This window comes from Chlorocebus sabaeus, chromosome 3 (genome assembly GCF_047675955.1).
Source record: "Chlorocebus sabaeus isolate Y175 chromosome 3, mChlSab1.0.hap1, whole genome shotgun sequence".
In the NCBI taxonomy this organism is placed as follows: Eukaryota; Metazoa; Chordata; class Mammalia; order Primates; family Cercopithecidae; genus Chlorocebus; species Chlorocebus sabaeus.
In genome coordinates this window covers 1645697-1669954 of record NC_132906.1, presented here as the reverse complement: position 1 = coordinate 1669954, position 24258 = coordinate 1645697, and the positions used below count along the sequence as shown (strand labels likewise).

Here is a 24258-nt window from a genome sequence, read left to right as displayed (position 1 = left end):
AATTAGAGGAAGCTGAGGAAAGAGTATATGGGGACTCTCTGGACTCTCTGTACTATTTTACAAAATTTCTGTAAGTCTAAAATGATTGCAAAATACATTTTTTTTTTTTAGGTACTCTGAGAAAGGGAAATAAAAAGTAATCATTAATTTGAAAATAACCAAGGTCCTGTAAGAATATCGAAAAGCCCCTACTAGAGCTAAAGAAATAAATTAAGCCTACAAATAAATTTTGCATTGAAAGGCAGAACGCTTACTGGCAGAGCAGCAGCGCCTGTGGAAAGGGTGTTGGAGAAGGCAGGGAACAAAGCCATGACACCAAATATCAGCCTTTGGAATTGGTATAAGAAATCATTATTTTTCTGAGTAGGCACTTACTTATACAGTTTCTGCTAGTTTATGTCAAATTTGAAGATCTCTCCAACTTGCTTTTCATCAACATTTAAATATTCATTTTTCACTTCACTGCAGAACCCCATTCTGGATTTCATGTTGCTTTTAAAATGCTGGATACAGATGGTAATGAGATGATTGAAAAAAGGGAATTTTTTAAGGTAAGTAGATGCTAATTATTTTAGGTTTATCATAAAATACCTGGATGTTTGTGTGATGATTTTACATTTCCATTAAAATCAAAATTGTATTCATTGTTTGCATATGAACTATCAGGAAATTATTTGGACATTCAGAAATACTAAATTTTCTGTAATACAGCCATGAAGACACCAATAAGTGAACTGTATAAGATTCCAAAAAGAGAAATAAGCTGAAGCATCTGTTTTTTAGGGTTATATTTTTATGATTTCAGCAAATAATATGATAAAAGTTTCATAGGATATATATTTTTTAAAGAATATATGTTGAAGATATGCTAAAATACTAAAAATTATTAAAGAAATACAAAAATAATAGACATAATAAAAACTTAAGCCTTCATAAAGAATTGGAAAAAAGTGAAAATGCCGCAATAGTTATAAATTGGTACAAATTTTCCAGGAATTTGCTCTTAAGGCTAATATTTGAAGAGCTGAAAACGTGTTTAAATGGTATTTTCTAAGATGTAACTCTAGAACACCCAACAAGTAAATTTTACTCTGTTCCCAAAAATTTGGTGGTAATACAAAAAAATAAAAATAAAAAATACCTCAATGCACATCAACAGTTTGGTATGTGCCAGTTAGGGTTAAGTGTCTTTAATCTATTGCTGTGCTTTATGGAGAAAAGAAAACATAGATAAATATATAGCATAGTGCTTAGCACATACTAGCTATCATTGAGGAATTAATGAGTGCTTATGTAAATAACAAATTAGGCGTGTACATAAACGGCTTACGACATTTTTTTAAAAGCCTTTGTGATATGAAGCAAATGAACCTCTTACATTGCTGGTGGGAATAAAATGATACACAAATGTTAGAAAACAAAACCTGGCAGCTTCTTTTAAAGTAAAATATATCCTTGGCATATGACCTAGCAATTCCACTCTTATTTAGTCAAGGAAAACGTATTCACCCAAGACTGTATTCATGATAGCCAAAACTAGAAACAACCAAAATGTTCATCAAGTGAGTGGATAAACGAATAGGATCCATACAATAGAATACTTAACAGTAAAAAGGAACAAACCACTGATAAATGCAGCAACATGGACGAGTACATACTGTATGATTACATCTATGTGAAGTTTCAGAAAAGAGGACTTGCCTAATAAAAGCAGATCACTGGTTGCCTGAGGCCAGGAGGGAGTGAGGAATTGACTGCAAAGAAAAACGAGAGAACTTTTGGAGTACTGGAAATATCTTAAATCTTCTTTGGAGTGGTGGTTACGTTGGTATATAAATTTGTCAAAACTCATCCGGCTGCATGATCCTGAAAACAAAAAATGCATTTTAAAGGGGTACAGTTGCCGGGCGCGGTGGCTCACGTCTATAATCCCAGCACTTTGGGAGGCCGAGGTGGGTGGATCACGAGGTCAGGAGATCGAGACCATCCTGGCTAACATGGTGAAACCCCGTCTCTAATAAAAATACAAAAATGTAGCCGGGCGTTGTGGCGAGCGCCAGTAGTCCCAGCTACTTGGGAGGCTGAGGCAGGAGAATGGCATGAACCCGGGATGCAGAGCTTGCAGTGAACCGAGATCCTGCCACTGCACTCCAGCCTGGGCAACAGAGTGAGACTCGTCTCAAAATAAAGGGGGGGGGTACATTTTACTGTATGCAAATTGATTCAAAATCCATCTTGTTCTAGAGCCTGTGCTCTTTCCTCAGTGTCAGCCCTCCTCATTTGAAGAATTCTTAGGAGGCCTGAGTTGAGAAAGATCCTGACTCTGAACTTGGAAATGTTGGGCTTGAGCAATTGAATGGACATTCCTACAGATGGACAAGTATAGCAAGCAACTGGAGATCAGTAATGTGGCCAGGATTGGGGAACATCCTCATAGGGGGGATAATTAAGTCCTGAAAGTATAAGACCCCAAAGGGGAAGAATATAGAGTGAAAGGGTTAAGACCAGAGACCTGGGGGAGCAGTGTTTCCTTTACGAGCTCAAACTGAGGTTGAGAAGCCAAAGAATGCACCAGAGAAGGAGCAGAACAGTGAGCAGAATACCAGAGAGCCCAGAGAGTGCAGGATAATGGAGTCTGAGGAAGACAAGAGCAACTGGAGAGGGAGTGTTCAAAGACACCGAACTCGGGGCCAGGCATGGTAGCTCACGCCTGTAATCTCAGCACTTGGGGAGGCTGAGGCGGGCGGATCACCTGAGGGCGGCAGTTTAAGACCAGACTGACCAACATGGAGAAACCCCGTCTCTACTAAAAAGACAAAAAATTAGCCGGGCGTGGTGGTACATGCCTATAATCCCAGCTACTCAGGAGGCTGAGACAGGAGAATCGCTTGAACCCAGGAAGCGGAGGTTGCGGTAAGCCAAGATCACACCATCACTCTGCAGCCTGGGCAACAGGAGCGAAACTGTCTCAAAAATAACAATAAAAATAGTAAAAAAAATAAAGACACCGAACTCTTAACAAGAAAAAGTGGGCAGCTAGTTGGGGACTGAGTAGAGAGCCCCTGAAATTGTATAAGTCAGTAGGAACCATTACAGAGCAGTTTCAAAAGAGTCGTGGGGACTGATACCACAGAGCAAAAGGCTGAAGAGGAGTGAATAGAACTTCAAAAACTGGTAGCGGTAGATAAAAATATTCATTTGAGATATTTAAGGACTTAATCAAATACCTCAAATAAATATTTGAAGGAAACATGTTTGCACAAGTAGGACCTGAAATACCAGTGCCATAAGTCACAAGGGACCATCCAGTTACTTCTCTCTACCTTGAGGACAAGAATTGGATAGATTTAAAACTATTGTTATTCATAGGGGGGTAATTTGTATGAAAAGGCCATGTACCTAAATCAGTGAAATTCTATTAGGTTAGCTAAGCTGTGAGGATTTGCACTTACCATAATCCTGTCAGACCTGGGAGGATTTTATTTCTGTTTTTATTCCTGGGAGTCACAAGGCACACAGAGCCAAATCTTGGGAGTACTGGACCCACTGTACACACATCTGAGAATGGGAAAGCTGGAGGCGATTTTATAAAGTGGGCGTAGCGGAGCCCCTGATAATAATAGTGGGCGTCATACTCATCAGCACCAAAGTTTTGATACACTGTGGTAATGTTTAGTGATGTGTGGCCAGATCACAAAGTCTGCAGACAAAGGAGATCCTGAGCATGAAACTGAACATGAAAAAAGGCAAGAGAAGGCATATTGTTGTTGTTTTCACGGGGCTACGTTGATGTACCTTTTACTGTACAGTCCTTATTGTACCTACAGCCTCTACACCTGAAATTGTTATGCATACCTACTTTAAAATTTTTTCCGATACATTTCTTCACACAATAGCTTAACATGCTGAATTTATGGAACAATTTCTGAATACCACAGATATCTCCATAAATGTTGGAAAATTGTTTTATGATCACCTCATGAATTAAGAAAATATCAAAAAGAATATGTAAAGATACATCATTGATTTTGTTTTTAAGTATATGAAGGTCACCATTGTAAACATGAAAGAAGATTCTCTGTGCTCATCGTAGAAATGAGCCACTAAACTTGATTACCCATAGAGCTGATACAGCATGTCATTAAAAAAAAAAAAAAGCATTGAAGAGGAAAAACTACATTTACATTAATTATTTGAATAGTTATTTCACTTCCATGGTCTTTGTATTAGTAAACCTAAGTATGTAGCGTGTGTGTGTGTGTGTGTGTGTAGATGGAGCCTTGCTCTGTCACCCAGGCTGGAGTGGTGCAGTGGCACAATCTCAGCTCACTGCAACCTCCGCCTTCCGGATTCAAGCGATTCTCCTACCTCAGCCTCCCGAGTAGCTGGGATTACAAGCATGTGCCACTGTGCCCGGCTAATTTTTTGTATTTTTAGTAGAGAGAGGGTTTCACCATGTTGGCCAGGCTGGTCTCGAACTCCTGACCTCAGGTGACCATCCATGTCGGCCTCCCAAAGTGCTGGGATTGCAGGCTTGAGCCACTGTGCCTGGCTGTATGTAGCATCTTATATTTGAAATTTTCTTCAAAGAACCAAATAGTTGTTTTCACATCAAAAAAGCGTATTTAAAAAGCAGGGATTTATCCTAGCTTATCTAAATGTTTTCCTAGTAGACTTTATTTATTGCTTTCCCCACCATATATGTACTAGAAAAGTAATGAGAATCACTTTAATACCTAAAATATAAATGTAACAAAGTGATTTGAGTAGCAAATGTAGAAGTAATAATGAAGTATGAATGAAAAGCCTTGTGAAGATGTCCTAAAATACAGATTGCCTCACTTTGTTACTTTTGTGTTTTGTGAATATTCATGTTTTATTAACATTCAGATCTGAAAACTGTGTTAGTAAGTGTATTGCTTACTTCTTTATCCCAAGAACTCATAAAATAGCAACTGTCTGTGTGAGCTGTTCTCTGTCAGCTAATAATAAAAAATATCAACCGTGATCAAAGCCAGTAATGGTTAATCCATTTAATCTTTACCTTGATCAATGGTACATGTGCTTATGTGGGATACATGCCAGGGTTTTAGTGCAATCTCTCTAAACAGTAGATTAATGACAGGTCTGTTTCCTGGTATCGGTTGCTCTTAGGTGGTCCTTTTATTTCACGTTGCTTTCATATTGGTGGGAAGGACTGCACACTTAATATAGTAGCATTATAGTTTTGTCATACTAAATACACCCGCTAGAGTTATTTTTAAATAAATGTAGATACCTTTTACATGGGTTATCAGGGAAATGCAAGTTAAAACCACAACGACATACTACTACGCTTAAGAGAATGACCAAAATTAAAAAGACTGGTCACATCAAATGTTGGTAAGGATGTGAAGGAACCAGAATTCACTTTGGAAAATAGTTTGGCACTTTCTTATACAGTTAAACAGATCTGTTATCCAAAAAAAAGTTAAAACTCACATCCACAAAATTGAGTTGTAAAAGATGTTTGTGGCATTTTGATTCACAGTAGTCAAAAACTGGAGCCATGGAAACATCTATCAACAGGTGAATGAATAAATAGTGCTGTATTAATAAAATGTAATAAAACACAACAATAAATGGCAACAGACTACTGACAGGCAGACAACATGGGTGAATCTCAAGACCATTATGCTGAGTGAAAGAAGGCGGATACAAAAGAATACATACTATTTAATTTGATTTATTTCAGTTTCTAAACTAGGAGAAACTAATTTAGGTGGGGAAAACAGAACTGTCTCTGTGGGAACAAGAATAAAAGAGAAACCAGGATTGACTGGGAAGAGACACAAAGAAACTTCGTCAAAATTGTATGGCTGATATTTGTACATTTTAATATATGTAATTTTTCCTGAAGAGCTGTAAATAATAATTGCGAGGGGGACAGGGAGCAGGCAGAGGCACAGATGAGCCAGGAATGGCAGAATACTGATAATTATTGAAGATAAATAATGTTTATATGGTGACTTATTGCAGAATTATGTTCATTTGACTTATGTTTGAAATTTTCTGTAATAAAAATTTTTAAGAGGTTCTAGGGGAATAAGCCCAGGGAGAAATGTTTGGATATTGAACTTGGCATTATACCATTTGATTGTCAACTTTTAAAATAAAAGGCAAAATAGATATAAAGATTTTTAACTTTTTTCCCTAAAATAAATAAGTAGGGGAAAGGGGGGCATTGAAAACTGGCTGAGAGATTTAGAGAACTAGAAATAAACCACTTGCCTAAAACAAACATAATAGAAATAGCTAAATTTGCCGGGCGCAGTGGTTCACACCTGTAATCCCAGCACTTTGGGAGGCCGAGACGGGCGGATCACGAGGTCAGGAGATCAAGACTATCCTGGCTAACACGGTGAAACCCCGTCTCTAATAAAAAATACAAAAAACTAGCCGGGCGAGGTGGCGGGCGCCTGTAGTCCCAGCTACTCAGGAGGCTGAGGCAGGAGAATGGCGTAAACCCGGGAGGCGGAGCTTGCAGTGAGCTGAGATCCGGCCACTGCACTCCAGCCTAGGCGACAGAGCGAGACTCCATCTCAAAAAAAAAAAAAAAAAAAAAGAAATAGCTAAATTCGAAATAATTAATATGGAATTAATTGCAGCAGTTTTCAAACTGTTAAATAGCCTAGAAAAAAATGGATAGAGATTTGTCTCCTAATTGATTTGAATTCATAGTTTGGGATTTTGTCTATATCTGATTCTTTTAAAATGCTTTCTTTTTTAAATTTGCTTTCCATATGAGGATTGATACAAATGATTCTGAAAGGCAGGTAGGTTTTTTAATGTACTCAATTTCAAAGTACTATTTACAACATCCTAATTAGTAGAAATGTAAGTCTTTAAATTATTTTAATGCTTTTTAATGCATAAAGGGAAAAGGAAGACTATGTGTATGAAATAAATAGCTTTTTAAAAACTATAGGCTTGGCACAGTGGCTCACACCTGTAATCCCAGCACTTTGGGAGGCTGAGGCGGGTGGATCACGAGGTCAGGAGATGGAAACCATCCTGGCTAACACGGTGAAACACCATCTCTACTAAAAATACAAAAAATTAGCTGGTCGTGGTGGCAGGTGCCTGTAGTCCCAGCTACTCAGGAGGCTGAGGCAGGAGAATGGCGTGAACCCGGGAGACGGAGCTTGCAGTGAGCAGAGATCATGCCACTGCACTCCAGCCTGGGTGACAGAGCGAGACTCTGTCTCAAAAGAAAAAAAAAAACCTATTTGCTTGAAAATGTTGCCATAAACTAGTGATACAACTGATTATGAATAAAAATTCTCTTGAAAGGACAGCATAATCTTGAAGTTCTTATAGAGTGCTGCCTAAGAATATGTATCTATTAAATAAGCTAGCTTTCTTAGTAGAAAATTGTAGTAATAATACTGTTAGTACTTTTGTTATATCTCTTTTGTCCTTTGATTCTTACATTGTCTAAGAGAAAAAGATACTAGGAGTTATGATTAGAAAGAATTTAAGTCAATATTTAGCAAACAACTAGTATGTATTTTATAACAACAACAAGTTGGCATCTGTTTTTTAGGTTGTTTTGAAAAATCTGGTAGGCACACATGTAAACTCATGTTTGCAATCTTTATAGCTGCAGAAGATCATAAGTAAACAAGATGACATGTTGACAGTGAATACTAATGAAACTGGATGTCAGGTATGTACAGATGATTTCCAAACAATTGATATTTATAATAGCTACTCTATTCTGTTTGTTCAGATAGTCACAATAGTTACCAATAGATTTGGTATCAGCAATTTAATTTTTTTAATAGTCATGCACCACATAACTTTACAGTCAACAGCCGACTGCATGTACGTGGTGGTCTGAACAATAGGCTACGCTGTATAGCAGAGGTGTGTAGTGGGGTATGCCATCAAGATTTGTGTAAGTACACTCTGATGTTCGCACAGTGACAATCACTTAACAATGCATTTCTCAGCAATACATGACTGTATTTTAAATATATGTGCTATATTTACATGTTCCTGAACTCAGGTGGTGCACAGGAGTGTGTAGGTAGAACAGAATTTCCCTCCCAGTCACACAGTTCTCCTTCCTGGGCAATTAGTGCTTTCAGTTTCTTGTGTATTCTTCAGAGAGATTTTTATGCATATATAAGTATACATGTAAATAAATAGATACATCCATATTATTTTTTGTTTTAATATAAGCAGTAACATACTATACATTGTTCCACACTCTTCTTTTTTAAGTTAATATATGTAAAAATGTCTTTTTTTTTTTTTTTTGAGATACAGAGTCTCACTCAGTCTCCCAGGCTAGAGTGCAGTGGCGCGATCTTGGCTCACTGCAACCTCCACCTTCCCAGTTCAAGCGATTCTCCTGCCTCTGCCTCCCAAGAAGCTGGGATTACAGGCGCACGCCACCCACACCCGGCTGATTTTTTGTATTTAGTAGAGACAGGGTTTCACCATGTTGGTCAGGCTGGTCTCACTCCTGACCTCACGTGATCCGCCCACCTCGGCCTCTGAGATTGCTGGGATTACAGGTGTGAGCTACTGTGCCCCGCCCGTACTTTTTTAAAAAGCACTCATTAAAACAGATAAGGCAGGGAGGTGGGCATTGAACTTGGTAAAGAGCATCTACAGAAAACCTACAGCTAACATACTTATTGATGAAAGACCAAATTATTTTCTGCTAACATCAGGAGCAAGGCAAGGATGTTTGTTCTTGCTAATCCTGTTCAATACAGTGTTGAAAGTTCTAGCCACTTCAATAAGGCAAGACAAGGAAATAAAAGTCCTACTGACTGGAAAGTTAGAAATGAAACAGTCTCTTTTCATAGATGGCATTGTGTCTGTAGAAACTCCCAAGGAATCTGCAAAAAGAAATCACAAAACAAAACTTCTAGAGCTAATAATTGATTTTAGGAAGGTCATCAGGTACAAGAAAAATGTACAAAAATCAGTCACATGTGTATATACTATCAGTGAACACCGGGGACACTAAAATTTTAAATATAATACCATTTACAATTTTCAAAAAGTAATGAAATCTCTTCAGCAAATGTTGCTGGTACAACTGGATATCTATGTGTAAAAGAATAAAGTTGGATTCCTATCTCACACCATATATAAAAATTAATTGAAATGGATGTAAGAGCTAAACTTACAGAACTCTTAGAAGACATAAGAGCAAAGCTTCATGGCACTGGATTTGGCAACAGTTTCTTAGATAATGATTTCTACAATCACAAGCAACAGAAGAAAAAGTAGATATATTGGATGTCATCAAAATTAAAAATTTGTCACTTTGGGAGGCTGAGGGGCAGATCACGAGGTCAGGAGATCGAGACCATCCTGGCTAACACGGTGAAACCCTGTCTCTACTAAAAATACAAAAAATTAGTTGGGCCTGGTGGCGGGCACCTGTAGTCCCAACTACTCAGGAGACTGAGGCAGGAGAATGGCATGAACCCAGGAGGCGGAGCTCGCAGGGAGCCTAGATCAAGCCACTGCACTCCAGCCTGGGTGACAGAGCGAGACTCTGTCTCAAAAAGAAAAAAAAGAAAAAATTAAAAATTTGTGTTCATCAGAGGATACAATCAAGAATGTGAAAAGATAACATAATGGAAGAAGATGCTTGCAAATCACATATCTAATAAGGGTCTACTATCAGTATATATAAAGAACTCTTCTTACAGTTCAACAACAAAGTGATTAACAACCCAATTAAAAACGAGACAAAGGACTTCTAATATTTCTCCAAAGAAAATAGGGAAAAACAAGCACATAAAAGGATACTCAGCACCTTTAATCATTAGTGCAATGCAAATTAAAACCATAGAGAGATATACAACCTTCCAAATGACTACAAACAAACCACTGACACACTGAATGGTTGCAAGGATGCAGAGAAATTGAATCACTCATTGCTAGTGGGAATGTAAAACCACCACTCTGGAAAACGTGACTGTGCTCCTGGGATTTTACCCCAGAGAGATTAAAACCTATGTTCGTACACAGATGTTCTTAGCAGCTCAGTTTGGCAGCATCCAGCCCAAACTGGAAACAATCTAGATATCTTTTGGTGAATAAACTGTGGGACTCCATTACCATGAAATACTGCTGTGCAATAAGAAGAAACACAATTGATATGGCAAAGGATACAGCAACCTGAATGAGTCTCCAGAGAATTATGCTGAGGAAAAAAAAAAAATGCCAGTACTTAAAAGTTACAAACTATATGATTCTATTTATATAACATGTTTGAAATGACAACCTTATGGAAATGGAGAATTCATTAATAGTTGTCAGAGGGTGGGAGCTGCAGGAAAGCTGATGTGGCTATAAAAGCAACCTGAGGGATCCTTGTGGTGAAGGAATGTTCTGTATGTTGACTGTGAAGTTGTGATATTTTACCATAGTTGTGTAAGATGCTTCCATTGGAGGATCCTGAGTAAAGGCAGAGGATCTTTTTGTATTGTTTCTTACTTAGCATTGCATGTGTGAAATCTGTGGTTATCTCAACATAAAAAGGTAGTTTCTTTAAAGGTCTCGTGAGGAATACTCATTTGTTCCTTGGGTTATCAGTTCTTCTAGACTGGGTTTTTGTGCCTTTTGCCTGATTTGTTCTTTTGCTATTTCTTGCTACAGTGTCTTTGTATAGTTGTCATGCCTTATATTTTCCTCATGCTCATGCTCTGTCCAGAGCCTCTCTGCTCTGGTAGGGCACGAATGAGAGTCTCCTTAATACTCTTCCTACCCTAGCTAGAACTAATTTATCTTTTCCCCTGAGCTGCAGGGGATGCATTTTGCTCCACCATTTTGTATACTAAAGGAGAGGAGGGAGTTCCCTGGTCTAAATGTAACCCTTACCAGAGCACCTAGACTCCACTGTCTCTCTGTGATTCTATTAAAATGTCCCAGACCACAGCCAACTCCACCCTCCAAGGTCTATCCCATTCTGATTATTCCCTCAGTTTAACATAGTGCCCTGAAAGATACAAGCCCTTGAAGCCCTTCTTCACTCTGCTCAAGTCCCACCAAGTCAAGTTCCAGGGAGGACCTTCTACTGAAGAGTTTGCCCTGACTTGTCTCAGGGTTGTCTTCTCACCCTGTTCATCTGCTTATCACAGAATTGAAGGTTTTGATGAATTCCTCCTAAGGCAGTAATCTGACATCCCCCTTCTACTTCTGAGAAGCAGGGCTGGGGGTGGTGGTGGGATCAGGAGACACACTAGACTGTCCCACACCTGAGTCTGGCGTTTCTCTGACTGCTCTTTTTCAAAATTTGTGGCTTAAGCTTGTACCCGCTTTTATTATTTGGTTGCCAATGGTTTTTTTGTTTGTTTTTTAGCAGTTTTATTATTTTATTAAAGAATTAAGAATGTGGCCGGGCGCGGTGGCTCAAGCCTGTAATCCCAGCACTTTGGGAGGCCAAGACGGGAGGATCACGAGGTCAGGAAATCGAGACCATCCTGGCGAACACGGTGAAACCCCGTCTCTACTAAAAATACAAAAAAAAAAAAACTAGCCAGGTGAGGTGGCGGCGCCTGTGGTCCCAGCTACTCGGGAGGCTGAGGCAGGAGAATGGCGTGAACCCGGGAGGCGGAGCTTGCAGTGAGCTGAGATCCGGCCACTGCACTCCAGCCTCGGCGACAGAGCGAGACTCCGTCTCAAAAACAAAAAGAATTAAGAATGTGTGAATCTGCCTCACTACGTTTAATAGAATTCTCACCTGTTAATTTTATAATTAGGAAAAGCGTTTTGTTTCTTGTATTTTGTATTCTTCAGAGATTTTTATGCATACATAAGTATACATGTAAATAAGTAAATAGATACATCTATGTTGTTTTTTCTATGCTTATATGTTTTAATATAAGCAGTAACATGCTATACATTGTTCCACACTCTTTTTTAAGTTGATATATGTAAAAATGTCTTTTTTTTTTTTTTTTTTTTTTTTGAGACAGAGCCTCACTCAGTCTCCCAGGCCAGAGTGCAGTGGCGCTCTGAAGAATACAAAAAAAAGCAAAGTGTTTTGCAAGTATTTCCAACATTCAACAAAAGCTCAAAGACTTTCTTGCTTTAACTCTCTCAGTCCTGCTTCATTAGTAAAGGCCTAGAGATCATATTTTGAATTAACATTTATTTCACTATTGTAAACTTACTTTTTGGCCTGATCTAAGATCTTGTCTCATACTGAAGTCCACCTTGAGTATTTTAACCCTGACTGTTTCTTGCCTATTTAGCAACGATGGTTATGGAGTGTTATGCAAAATAACAGAAGGAATGGCTCTATCCCTCTTTTACAACTTTTGTTGTTGGTGTTGGTGGTGTTGTAAGAAGAATCCTTTCTGGGTATTATTCTAAGAGTTCTAAGATCTTACTCTACAGATTCTATTTCTCTTATTTATAATTATTTTAAATTATTGTAATTTTTTAATAGGAAGCAACAGTGAAAGAACCTGAAATTAACACAACTCTTCAGATGCGTTTCTTTGGAAAAAGAGGACAAAGAAAACTTCATTATAAAGAATTTCGAAGGTAAATGCAAATATTTACATTCATTTAGGGAAATTTTATGGGTAAGAAATAAAGAGAAACAGAATATATTCATTTCCCAGAACTGCAGATCACAAAACTAAAATACCGTTTGTGGATTTTGTGGATCTGTATAGTATTTATCTCTGAGAACTAAACCTATGGAATAGAAACTAAAATTAGTATACACAAAATATTCTAACTTATTATAGAAAGTAATATCTGTTTCATAGAATACAGTAATTCTTTTTAGTAACTTATTGTCTTCAACAAAGAACTATGGCCCTAGCAATCAGTTGTTCTTTAGGGAAAACAAACCAACCCAACTTAAAACAACAACCATTTGTCATTTTCATGAGTCTTTGAGTTGGTTGGGCAGTTCTCTCGATTGGAACAGGATTGGCTGATCTTGACTGTACTCTTGCATTTGCAGTCTGCTGATGGGTTTGCTGGCTGCTGGCTTTTCTAAGATGGTCTCAACTGGGACACCTCAGCTCTGCTTCATGTAGTCTCTCATTCTCTAGCACAAGGGTTGGCAAACATTTTCTGCAAAGGCCTAGAGAGTAAATATGGTCTCTGTCTCAGCTAAGCAACTCCATGGTTGCAGTGTGAGAGCAGACATAAACAGTACATTAACAAATAGACATGACATGTTCCAGTAAAGCTTTATACTAACATTAGTTTTAAGTACTTATTTAACTTCCCTAAGCTCATTTCTTTATCTAAAAAGTGGACATAACAATGCTTACCTTATATGATTATTGTAAACATTAAAATACAGTGTCCTGTCTACCGTCTTCCCAATGATAATAATTGCATGCACAGTGAGACAGTGCGTCTCCCTGTGCTACTCCACTAACCACAGTCTTAAAACAAAAAGCAGTACAGAATAGTGGGGAAAAACACTGACTTGGGAGGCAGCAGACCTGCGTCTTATTCAGCTGAATCTAGTTTAATAAAGATTTATGGAATGTGATACATGTTATTATGTGTCAAATTACCCTTCAAACACTAGGATAGTACCTTCTGGAAACTAGTAAACATGCAGAAAAACATGTAAACACATTGTGGTCAGTGCTTTCTTTGGTAAATAGGGTATCTGGGTAGCATGGAGATCACTTAGTGTGCCCTGTGGTGAAGGTTGGGACTCAGTGATCAGGGAAGGCTTTCTGGAAGAAACACAAAGCTGAATCTTGACAAACTAGCAGCGATTAACAGGCAAAAGTGGTTTGGGCAGGGAGGCATTTGAGGGAATGATAACACCGAGGGAATGATAACACCGTAGGAGCAAAGACGTAGAGGCATGAAAGTGTGTGGTTTGTAAAGGGAATGAGAAGCAGTAGAGTTGATAAAGCAGTAAGCGGAAGGTGAGGAGAACGGAGGCTGGGAAGTATGTGCTTACCTGTGTGACGGTTTTATACACCATAAGATAGAGGCAGCTTGTTGATTAACTCAGTGATGAGAGGCCCTGAAGAAGGCTACGTGAAGGGGCCGGGCGCGGTGGCTCAAGCCTGTAATCCCAGCACTTTGGGAGGCCGAGACGGGCGGATCACGAGGTCAGGAGATCGAGACCATCCTGGCTAACACGGTGAAACCCCGTCTCTACTAAAAAGTACAAAAAACTAGCTGGGCGAGGTGGCGGCGCCTGTAGTCCCAGCTACTCGGGAGGCTGAGGCAGGAGAATGGCGGGAACCTGGGAGGCGGAGCTTGCAGTGAGCTGAGATCCGGCCACTGCACTCCAGCCTGGGCGACAGAGCCAGACTCTGTCTCAAAAAAAAAAAAAAAAAAAAAAAGAAGGCTACGTGAAGGATATTTGGTCAGATGTGCTCATCACTCTGGCAGCAGAGTAAAGGATAGGTTTTATGAGAGAGAAGACCATTCCGATATTCCAGAAAAGAAGTAAGAGCCTTGGGCCAGGTGCGGTGGCTCACGCCTGTAACCCCAGCACTTTGGAAGGCCAAGGCGGCGGATCACGAGGTCAGGAGATGAGACCATCCTGGCTAACATGGTGAAACCCCGTCTCTACTAAAAATACAAAAAAATTAGCTGGGCATAGTCGTGGTTACCTGTAGACCCAGCTACTTGGGAGGCTGAGGCAGGAGAAGATGTGAACCCAGGAGGCAGAGCTTGCAGTGAGCCGAGATAGTGCCACTGCACTCCAGCCTGGGCAACAGAGCGAGACTCTGTCTCAAAAAAAAAAAAAGAAAGAAAAGAAAAGAAAGAAGAGCCTTGAACTAGTGTAGTGGCAATAAGGATTTTGAAGTGGAAAAGATTTCCAGACACAGGAGATAAAATTGTAGGGCTCGGTGATTGATTAGATTTAAGGAATGAAGAAGAATACATGAAAATCCAAGTGCCTCCTGCACTTCAGCCTGGGTGACACAGTGAGACTCTGTCAAAAAAAAAAAAAAAGAGAGAAAGAAAGAGAAAAGAACATTAAATCTGGCCGGGCGCGGTGGCTCGTGCCTGTATCCCAGCACTTTGGGAGGCCGAGGCCGGCGGATCACGAGGTCAGGAGTTCAAGGCCAGCCTGGCCAGCATGGTGAAACCCCATCTCTACTAAAAATACAAAAATTAGCCGGGTGTGGTGGCAGACACCTGTAATCCCAACTACTTGGGAGGCTGAGTTAGGAGAAGTGCTTGAACCCAGGCAGCAGAGGTTGCAGTGAGCCGAGATTGTACCACTGCACTCCAGCCTGGGCAACAGAGTGAGACTCTGTCTCAAAAAAAAAACAAAAAACTGAAATCTAAGTTTCTGAATTATATCCTAATCCCACTAATCCCAGTTTACCTGATAGCTACACTGAGTCATTTAAGCTCTCTAGAACAATTTTTTTCAACAAAATTTTAAACCGTACCTCTTCTTGTATATGTAAAATACCCCTCTCTCAATGTTTTTTAAAGTTCCAAAAATATCATAATTTAAAACAAGGAAAGCTATTATCATAATACTGATATTGTCATATTACTGATAATTTTTCAAACTATATTCACAGAGATACTAATATACCACTCCTCTTTACTTTACGATTCCCTAACTAGTTAACTTTTAAGGTTGCTTCTCACCTTACTTTTCTTCAGTGGGAATGATTTTATTTAGAATTCTTACTTTAAATTTTTTTAAATGAGTTCTATAAATTATGGGCCCTGTGAAATTTGTCATACCATCACGCAATTTTTTAAATCCAATTAAATTAACAAAAACTTTAAACATGAAAATTTTCAGGAGCTTTCTTAGGTATTGCAAAGTGTCCCTAAAGTTAAAATTGTAATTATACTAGGCTGGAATTTATGGCAATCATAAGATATCTTTTACATTTTGCTAAGTCATAAAATAACAGAAAATGGCTTCTAATAATATTTCCAAAAGCTTGCACCAACGTACTAGCCAAATTAATCATTGATATTCCACATTTTTTCATATGTATTATTTCAAGCTTATACTTTTGTGTTTCTGGGAGTATAATATTATAACATGTTTAACTGACGAAGTAAGGAGGCAAAGGCTGAAAATACAAGAGTGACAGGGAATTGCTAGAGGAGCAAGGTCCCTGAAGGGAAGGAAGTACAGGAATATAGGTGGGATTCAGAGTGCAGCATGGACAGGAAAAGGGACTCCCCGTCCGTTGTGACAGGAAGGAGAGGGTGGGGAAAAGGATGCATGTGGATGCTGTTACAATTTTTAGTGACAATAAGAAAATGAATGAATTTATTAAACAATGATTTCTAGTTTCTGTAGGAAGCAGGGGCAAAGTCGTATGCTGAGGATAAACAGAAAAGAGTGTGAAAGTGAAATAGCCCCTATGTAAAATCGAGAAGACACATTTCCAGGCTAGCAGAAGAGTGTCTGTAAGGGTCAAGGACCCAGTTGAAAATGTGCACCGTGAATTTGTGCAAATACCACTACATACAGTTAGTTATAGTATGGTTTTCTTCAAGCCATACTTGAAGAAGGCTTTTTGCAGCCCATTAGAGCTGAGGTTGTGGGTGAGAAAGTGGAAAATGATTAAGAGCGGAGTCTGGAGCTGGGCATGGCAGCTCACACCTGTAATCCCAGCACTTTGGGAGGCCAAGGCAGGCAGATTGCTTGAGCCCAGGACTTCGACAGCAGCCTGGGCAACATGGCGAAACCTCATCTTTACAAAAGAGATGGGTGTGGTGGTGTGCACCCGTAGGCCAAGTTACTTAGGAGGCTGAGGTGGGGAGGATCACCAGAGTCCAGGGAGGTCAAGGCTGCAGTGAGTCGTGATCACACCACTGCACTCCAGCCTGGGCAACAGTGAGACCCTGTCTTTAAAAAAAAAAAGAAAGAAAAAGGGAAGTCTGGGCATGAAGAATGAAAATGAAAAGATAGTTACATATCATCCTCAGTACCATCACAGCAACTGGCAGGTATTTACATGGTGCACGGCGTCTTTCTAAGTATTTTCCGTATGTGTTATCTCACCTATCCTTACAAGGTGAGGTTAGTGTCCTCTCTTTATAACTAGAATCTGATGAGGTTAAGGGACTTGATACAGGATCACATACTTTAGAAACTGAAGAGGCGAGATTCAGGTTTCTCATGAAAGGTTTAAGTGACCATGTGGTTTCTGAAAGAGTTCCACAGTTCCCTGGTAGGTGGTGGGTGCATTGAATGGGCTTTCAAGTACCAGACTAGGTTACCAGTCATATTCGGTAGATACTACCACGGATCAAGAGAAGCTCATCAGTTGAAGAAAAATTTGTCATTTGTTTTCTGATTTTTCACTTATACAACTAATCAAAAAGATTTCCCAGCTGAAATATCACTTAACCATTTAAGTAAAAACCATAGTGTAATTTAATTTTGTCTCCCAGAATTTTGGTGTGCTTTTATTGTTATGAAAGCAGCAGATAATTTAAATTGTGAAAATTGAGTTTTCTGTCAACCTACGTATTGTTCTGGGGGAAAGCATTGACTCTTGGGCTGCTCAGGCAGCTCCTGACGGCATTTTCCCGCTCTGCATCAGTGCCTTTTGATTTTGTTGTGTTTTTCCGGTCTTTTTTACTCTTCTCTCTTACTCTCTTTGGTGATTTTTCTTCTGCATTTCTTTTCTCTTCTTTTAAGCTCCATGATTAGCCTTAAATATAGTGACCAGAAATAATCCCTGAGTTTATTTCTAGTCTGGCATACTTGACCTCATTTTTTATTCCAGTGAATTTTTTAAACTGAAAATAAACCTGTGACTTAAGATATATAATGGTTAGAGGGAAGAAAATTGACCTCAAGTCTTCTCGTCAGGAAAAGTTGCGGAGGATATTGATACTGATGTACTTTTTAGGACTGGGATTGTTAAAAGTTCTGAAATGCCAATTATTTGAGGATTTCTGAGTTTCATGAAGCGTTTTTATAAATTCAGAGGTGTCTAGAAGCAGTGGTGTGCTAGTAAATATGTTTAACAATCATTGTCTCAGGAAAAACAGCCTTGATTTGTAGTGTTTGCCAATTAGTAGTATAAATAAATGCCAATGTCAAGCTCCCCAGCATGAAGCAGAGACGGGAAGACGTGCACGAAAGACTCACAGCCGGTACGCGCCACTCCAGTACACCACTGCCTAAACAATTCCAATAAGGAAAAACAGATCTCTCCCATTGCTTCTAATTAACCCACTGATTTATAAAGTATGTAATTTGTTCACAATGTGTCTGGCAGCCTTATCTACTATAAATTTTCCAATTCATATATGCATGTTCAGATCATGTTCCAGGCTTTCATGTCATAACAAGATAACATGATTTTAGGCTTAAAGGGAAAAGATTATCATCATAATTGGACTTCTATTCATTAAAAGTAGATAATTAGGTAAGATTAAAGTAGCCTAATCCAGACAATGTATAGTTTAACAGCAATTAAGTTTATAATATTTCAGCCTCTGGTAGAGGCTCGGATAGAGCCTAAAGAAAAAGCAAAGGGAAGGGAACAAGTTAGTGATGTTTTTATACCCTATCTTCTGCTTGCCTCATTCAGTGTACATTCATTTGCAAGTAAAGCATACATTTAACAGTTCTAATAAGAATCAATGGAATGTCATTACAGTATACAGGGTAGGAAAACTCAACAAAATAAAAGGCAAAGTGTATCAGTAAAATATTTTGTTGATCTATTAGTCCAAACTCGAAGTGCTTCAAATTTTAGATAAAGTTCTGCTTTGACCCAGAAAGGAACATGGCATTGATGAATCCATGTATTCAGTACATTCAGAAAATGTTTTAAGTAACAAACTCTTGCCTACCATGTAGACAGAAGTCTAAGATCAAACTCCTCTTTCATGCTTTTAAGATTTATGGGATAAATATAGAACTTCAAGCAAGTAATTTTTTAAGTGATGATTTTTCTCCCACTGAACTGGAATGTCCCTCTTCTATCAACCCATGTATATTTTCATTTGAATTTGACATGACAGATAGTACTGATCTTTTAACATGTGGAAAAGTGAATAAAGGGATCTGTAACATATTAAAATTTGTGGAGATGATAATACTTTTCACATGATTTAGGTTATAAATAAAGTGCAACATTTCTGGGTTGTTGTTCAAAGAAGATATATTTTAATCTGATATCTTTTCAACTTGTCCCTTTCCTGGGAAGCCATTGATGACAGTTTGATCAAAGTGCCATGTTGTTTTTATAAGAAAGGAATGTTGAGTCATATCGACATGTATTATTGTCAAAAAGATTGTGTTTTTAGATAGAGTAAGCTTTTGATGCCAAGCCATTGATTACACTAATTAACTTTGGTATTTGAAAAATATTAGGAAGTAGTAATTATGATTAACATTCTAAAAGCAGTGTCCCACCTCAATTTTAAATTTATCTGATTATCGATAATTTTTCTGTATTGGAAAAAAACTAGTTTCCATGGAATAGTATTTTCTCTGGATGTATCAAAGCAACATTTCACATATTTTTTCAAGTCTTTAGGTTTATCAAAATGTAGGTTGCCAGGTATGACTTACACAAACAAATTGAGTATAGTGAGTTACTGATGGAAGCCAGTGTTGGACTTAATCAATTTCTCTCCATCCTCCCTCTCCCCACAATCCTTGCACAACACTAATGCTTCATCCTGCTCACTATCAGGAGACCGCCACTCAGTAGGTAATAGTGAAGGTACTTTGCAGACCCATTTACAATATTTAAAGGTTGAATGCCACTAGTTACTTTACTAATTTCGTATTTTAACATTTAGATTTATGGAAAATTTACAAACAGAGATTCAAGAAATGGAATTCCTTCAGTTTTCTAAAGGTTTGAGTTTCATGAGAAAAGAAGACTTTGCAGAGTGGCTACTTTTCTTCACTAACACTGAAAATAAAGATATTTATTGGAAAAATGTGAGAGAGAAGTTGTCCGCAGGAGAGGTTGGTATACCCTTTTATTATTGCATGTGATAAAGATGAAATAATAAGTTAGACATGTTTACATAAATAAACTTCTGAATTAACCAAGACTGTGCTACTCTCGATGGTATATAAAATCAACTTGAGGAATGTTCTCTACGTGCTCTTTTCCTGTGAAGGAAAACTACTGCCTAAGACAGAATCAGTCTAGCAATTATAAGTTTTCCATTTCCAGTAAAGTCAAGAATAAGACAAGTATCACCACTATTATTTAATATCATTCTGGAAATCTTAACCAGTCCAAATTAACAAGATTAATTAAAAGAGTATAAAAATGTGAAAAGGGGTAGTAGTTGTCTTTGTTTTTATATGATGCAATTATATGCCTAGAGAACCCAAGAGAATCCAGTAGAAAAACTGTGGAAACAATAACAATTCAATGAAGTACCTGTTATGATGCTAATATATAAGAAGCAGCAGCTCTCCTATATACAAATTACGTAGAAAATGTAATGACATGCATATGTGTGTGTGTATATAAATATGTATGAAATGATTGCCAAGCTATTAATAATTATTCATGTACAGTGGTGAGGTTTCAAATGATTTTTACTTTCTTTCTTTATACCTTTATGTATTGTTCCAAAAAAATGTTTGCAGTGGACATGTATTTTATATAACTTTTTAAAAAGTTACTTCTCTTGTAAGAAAAAAGAAAATGCAATAGAAGAACCCAGTTATAATTGCAAGATAAATATATAACAATTAGAAATAAATGTAACAAAAAAAGAAGAAAACTTAATAGCCTTGATAGATATAAAAAGAAAACTTACCTAATTATAAGACATCCCCTATTATTGAATAGAAAGTCTTAGAATTATAAATACAACAGTTCTGTCTTCAGTTAGTCTGTAAGTGTAATGGTTATATTAGAACAGCCCAAGTTTACTACAGTTAGAAATTAACCCTGAAATCTCCCTGGCTGACACTGAGTTTCTTACTCAGTCATGCCACATTTCCATTGTGGGCTGATAGGAGTCTCTGTCTGCATAGAGGTCTGAACCCATTCAGGGTCTGGAGGCTGTGCCATCTTGGAGTTCCATCATCTGGAAGAAGTACCACGCTCAGAGGCTGTGGCAGGAAAAGAAGGAGGGGTGGGCCGGGCGCGGTGGCTCAAGCCTGTAATCCCAGCACTTTGGGAGGCCGAGATGGGCGGATCACGAGGTCAGGAGATCAAGACCATCCTGGCTAACACAGTGAAACCCCGTCTCTACTAAAAAATACAAAAACCTAGCCGGACGAGGTGGTGGGCGCCTGTAGTCCCAGCTACTCGGGAGGCTGAGGCAGGAGAATGGCATAAACCCGGGAGGTGGAGCTTGCAGTGAGCTGAGGTCCGGCCACTGCACTCCAGCCTGGGCGGCAGAGCGAGACTCCGTCTCAAAAAAAAAAAAAAAAAAGTTTTGGCCTGGAAACATCACCTGACACTTGGCAGTTGGCCAGACTAATCACATAACCCCAGCTGAATGCAGGGAGGCAAGGAACTCCAGTCTTTCATATCTGCAGGAATCAGAAAAGAGCCAGATACTGGTGAACACTTGTGGGTTTCAATAAAAATACCATTGAATTCTTGGGAAGAAACTAGACAAGCTATAAAACTTCATATGATGATGCCTGTAATACCAGCAGTTTGGGAGGCCAAGGCAGGCGGATCATGAGATCAGGAGATCGAGACCATCCTGGTTAACATGGTGAAACCACATCTCTACTAAAAATACGAAAAATTAGCCGGGCGTGGTGGCAGGCGCCTGTAGTCCCATCTATTCCGGAGGCTGAGGCAGGAGAATGGCATGAACGCGAGATCAGGCCACTGCACTCCAGCCCGGGTGACAGTGCGAGACTCTGTGTCAAAAAACAAAAAACTTTATATGAAAAGAATGTCAACATATTAAAATATATTATCAAATCTTGGTAACTAAAACAGTTTGTTACTGACAACAAATTTGACAGACTCCAGGAATAGACTTAAGCATATGGGAAATTTAGTATTTATGAAATAGTGTTTTAAATAAGTTGAGTAAAATAATTATTAATAAATGGCATTAGGATAATTCACTGGCCATCTGAGGGAGAAAATGAACATAAATCTCTATACCGTTCATTACTCTAAAATAAATTTTGGATGAATCAAAAAATTAAATGTTGAAGAAAAAAAATCAGACTGAATAAGTGTAGAAGAAAACGTGGAAACAATGTTTCATCTTAGGTTATATACCTTTCTAAGCAGAACCCAAAACCTTTCAAAGAAAATTTGATGAAATACCTAAAAATTAAAATTCTGTTGCCTCACCTCATCCCCTGCAAAAATTATAATCAGAGTCAAAAGAAAAAGTTATCAACATGAGGAAGGGGGAGATACTGATATGTAAAGACCAATTTTCTTAATTTATAATGGGATCTTTAAAAATCAGTAGGGATTGGCCAGGCGTGGTTGCTCATTCCTGTAATCCCAGCACTTTGGGAGGCCAAGGAGGTGGCCCTCTCGAGGTCAAGAGTTCGAGACTAGCCAGGCCAACATGGTGAAACCCAATCTCTACCAAAAAATACAAAAAAAAGTAGCAGGCCATGGTGCCACACACCTGTAGTCCCAGCTACTTAGCAGGCTGAGGCAGGAGAATTGGATGAACCTGGGAGACAAAGGTTGCAGTGAGTCAAGATGATGCCTGGGCAACAGAGTAAGACTCTTGTCTCAAAAAAAAAAAAAAAAAAGTAGGTATCAAGAACTGTTCCTCCTGAGAAACAGTGCTGTCCACATTTAAAAATGGTCTGAGATTTTTTTCCCTATTTAATATATCACGAGAACTTGAAAATCAACATGTGAATAACTGTAAAGTGTCTGAAATTTTATCCCTTTGCAAGTTAGCCTGCACAGTTTCATGGATGCTTGCAGAAGATACAAAACTATTGAGTCAGACACAAAGAATGTTATCATCATGTAGCAACAACACGAGCAACATATTTGTGTCGGTTCCCCCTTGCCTCCCAAGCCCCATAGACATGAAGCTGAGAGGCCCAGGTAGATGCTGCCCACACAGCAGATTCACATCAGGCTGAGGACTCTCGTCTTAGTGATCTCAGTGTTTTGTTATGGGCAGTAAACAAGCCTTCCTGAGCTTTGCTGCAGTGGGTGGCATTGTGTATTCATGACACCGGACAGTCGGCAAAGCTGTCCTGCGCTCCTGAGGAACAGTGCTGCCCACTATACAATTCTCCTGCCTCAGCCTCCTGAGTAGCTGGGATTACAGGAGCACGCCACCCTGCCTCGCTCATTTTTGTATGTTTAGTAGAGATGGGTTTCACTGTGTTGGCCAGGCTGGTCTCGAACTCCCAGCCTCAGGTGATCCTCCTCGGCCTCCCAAAGTGCTGCGATTATAGGCATGAAGTCCTTGAAGATATAATCTGGAACAAAAATGCAGTTGGTGCCTCTGATAGATGTACAGAAACGTGAGACCCAGCTGGGCGCGGTGACTCACACCTGTAATCCCAGCATTTTGGGAGGCCGAGGTGGGCAAATCATGAGGTCAGGAGATTGAGACCATCCTGGCTAACACGGTGAAATCCCGTCTCTACCAAAAATACAAAAAATTAGCGGGACGTCATGGTGGGTGCCTGTAGTCCCAGCTACTCGGGAGGCAGAGGCAGGAGAATGGTGTGAACCCAGGAAGTGAAGCTTTCAGTGAGCCGAGATCGCACCACTGCACTCCAGCCTGGGCGACAGAGCAAGACTCCGTCTGAAAAAAAAGGGAAAAAAAAAAAAAAAAAGGAAATGTGAGACTCATGGAGAATGGTCTCCCACAATAATAAGTTACCTAACAACCCATTAGAAATCTGGACAAAGGACATAAACAGGAAACAATAAGAGAAATCCTCAAATGACTAATAAGCATGTGAAAAATGTTTTACTTCAATCTCAAAGATACACAAATTCAGGCCGGGCCTGTGGCTCACACCTGTAATTCCAGCACTTTGGGAGGCCCAGGCAGGTGAATCACCAGAGGCCGGGAGTTTGAGATCAGCCTGGCCAACATGGTGAAACCCCGTCTCTTCTAAAAATACAAAAATTAGCGGGGCGTGGTGGCACATGCCTGTAATCGCAGCTGCTTGGGAGGCTGAGGCAGAAGAATCCCTTGAATCAGGGAGGCAGAGGTTCTGGTGAGCCAGGATCATGCCACTGCACTCCAGGCTGGGTGACAGAGCAAGACTCCGTAAGACATACAAATTCAAACATTAATAAAATACTATTTTTCATCTATCAGAAAAGCAGACATCAGAAAAGT

At 39.1% G+C, this 24258-nt stretch overlaps 1 protein-coding gene across 2 annotated transcripts in view; it reads left to right on the top strand.

Moving 5' to 3' along the window:
- Window positions 1–24258, top strand: part of MICU2 (mitochondrial calcium uptake 2) — a 108119-nt gene that overhangs the window by 76942 nt on the left and 6919 nt on the right. The window contains exons 6-9 of one of the 2 annotated variants that reach the window (XM_008021706.3): window positions 469–551; window positions 7643–7708; window positions 12467–12564; window positions 19774–19945. In XM_008021706.3, the coding sequence (XP_008019897.3) occupies window positions 469–551; window positions 7643–7708; window positions 12467–12564; window positions 19774–19945 (419 nt within the window). The remainder of the gene's footprint in view (window positions 1–468; window positions 552–7642; window positions 7709–12466; window positions 12565–19773; window positions 19946–24258) is intronic. The other variant, XM_008021707.3, reaches the window with a different exon arrangement.